The sequence below is a fragment of the Diadema antillarum genome, unplaced genomic scaffold (assembly GCF_040938485.1).
Source record: "Diadema antillarum isolate AM-2024a unplaced genomic scaffold, OU_Dant_1.0 scf00000134, whole genome shotgun sequence".
NCBI lineage: Eukaryota > Metazoa > Echinodermata > Echinoidea > Diadematoida > Diadematidae > Diadema > Diadema antillarum.
This window is the reverse complement of record NW_027271023.1, coordinates 4,610,911-4,612,994: the sequence shown is the minus strand read 5'-3', so window position 1 is coordinate 4,612,994 and position 2,084 is coordinate 4,610,911. Positions and strand designations below refer to the sequence as shown.

Sequence of the window (2,084 nt, the reverse complement as noted above, 5' to 3'; positions counted from 1 at the left end):
TGCTGCTGTTCTGTGCTTTGCTCGTTAGTATCTTCGCAAGAAGAATCGATGCCGGTACAGCACTGACCCATCTGGGCTAGTCACGAACTGAGGACGGTCATGTCCGTGCTTTCGTAGCACCCGCTGTTCTGATTGTTAACCCTCTTTTTGGCCGTCACCACACTGTTCTTGTAGGCAGAGTACGTGCTCCTCACGGCGTCCCGTCCAAGCTCGCAAGATGGGCGACACCGAAGGGTGTGGACCAGCGCTCGTCTGTAGCTCGTGCTGAGCAAGTAGACAACGACAGGGTTAAAGCAGGTGTTCAGGAAGGCAAGGATGAAGCGGACTTGCCGGAACACGTGAGCCACTTTGATGTGCATGTCTAGTCGGTAGTCGAAAGAATACTGGAACCAAAGGGAGTACGTGAAGTAAGGCAGCCATGAGATGCCGAAGAAGACCGCAATAGTAAGCAACATGATGGCTATCCGTCGTCGCGTGTTGAGCTGCTGGGCGGCACCCGGCTGGCGTTCCCCGGAGAAACGGGATGTACTCAGGATGAGTGTTCGCGACATCTTGGCATAGGAGAATGCGATGATAAAGAGAGGGATGACGTACATGACAGCGAATCTGAATGTCTCGTGAATCACCGCCGTCTGGGTGGCATGTGGCAGGTAGACGCACGTGGACTCGTGTGGCATATCGGCGATCTTCAAGATGGGGATGGACAAGGCCAGCGACACCACCCAGATCAGGACGACCACCAGAGACGTCTTGAGGTGGGCGGACACGTTGCTGTTGTCACGGACCGGACGCGCGATTGCGCAGTACCGCTCGATACTGCCCGCCATCAGGGAATAGACGCACACGCCCTGCGACAGCACCTGCATGCTGTTGCTGAGCTTGCATACCACGAGGCCGAACTGCCAGCATGCGTGGATCTCGTGCTCGGCGTGAAAGGGCGTGGAGACGAGGAGGTAGACCATGTCCCCGATGGCCAGGTTCAGCACGAGGATGTTTGGGGGCATCTGGAGATGCTTGTAACGCAGAACGATGACCACGAGGCTCAGGTTTGCCATGAAACCGAAGATGGCCACGAGGATGAGAAAGAAAGGTCCCCAAATCTTGTGCAAGCTCCAGTCGGCCTCACACGTCAATGTTTCATTGATGGCCAATGAGAAGCTGGAGGAGCTAAACGACTCCATGGTGGTAGAGCTGGCAGTGGTGGTCCTGTGACAAAAAAAAAGGAAAAGAGAATACGCCTCATTAATCATACGTGGCAATGAAAGGCATGACTACAATCCCAAGCTTTGATCTCAACATGAGCTGATGTATGCTAAAACGTTACCTTGACTGTCACATTAAACAAGTTTGAGTATTGTGTGTGGTGAGATGCTCAAGAGTGGAACGCAGGGCCCGATGAGATAGCATCGTTTAATAACAAACTCTGTTCGTGAATGAAGAAATACATTTGGCTGACTTACGTCTCGTACTTCCTCTGGTAATTGCTGACATCGTACTCTTGTTGTTCCTCACTCATCACTGGTACAAAGTCGCAATAATATATGTTTTCATTATCATTATTCATTCACCGCTGGTACTTAACCCTTTTGACTGCAGCTTTTAATGACATCCTTGATTTCATTGTATTTTTTTTTTAATGTGAATCTACTTTTTTTTTTAAATTTCATAATTTGCTATCTCAACTTAAATTTTGCAGTTCTTGCTTGAGATCTTATATATGTCATTTCACACCATTTGTCTGTGAATACGGTCATTTTGGTTAGCATTATCATTTAACACACAAACATTTACGTGTACATTTATATTACTGTGGATACCAAACATATATTCTTAGGGTAGGTGTAATACATTGTTGGGTTTTTTTTTTTTAAATCTTGTTCAGTTCAGTTCTTCTTTTTTTTTCATTTTTACCGTCAATTAACACAAAAGCTCGCAAAGTGTAGGTACGTTGGTGTACACAAAACCAATATTTAGTAAGCTACATGAACTTGACGAATCTTTCAAAGTAACAATATCATGCAATGTCATGTTGAATTATACAGATATTACGTTGCTACGTAGGCATTTTCCAAGAAGGGACATTA

The 2,084-nt window shown here is 46.7% G+C and overlaps 1 protein-coding gene across 1 annotated transcript; it reads right to left on the bottom strand.

Moving 5' to 3' along the window:
- Positions 1-1,516, bottom strand: LOC139720862 (neuropeptide CCHamide-1 receptor-like). The gene is made up of 2 exons (XM_071632196.1): positions 1,461-1,516; positions 1-1,206 (listed from the first exon to the last, which is right to left on the bottom strand). The coding sequence occupies exons 1-2, from the start codon at positions 1,514-1,516 to the stop codon at positions 81-83; spliced, it is 1,182 nt and encodes a 393-aa protein (XP_071488297.1). The 3' UTR covers positions 1-80.
- Positions 1,517-2,084: the final 568 nt, after the last annotated feature.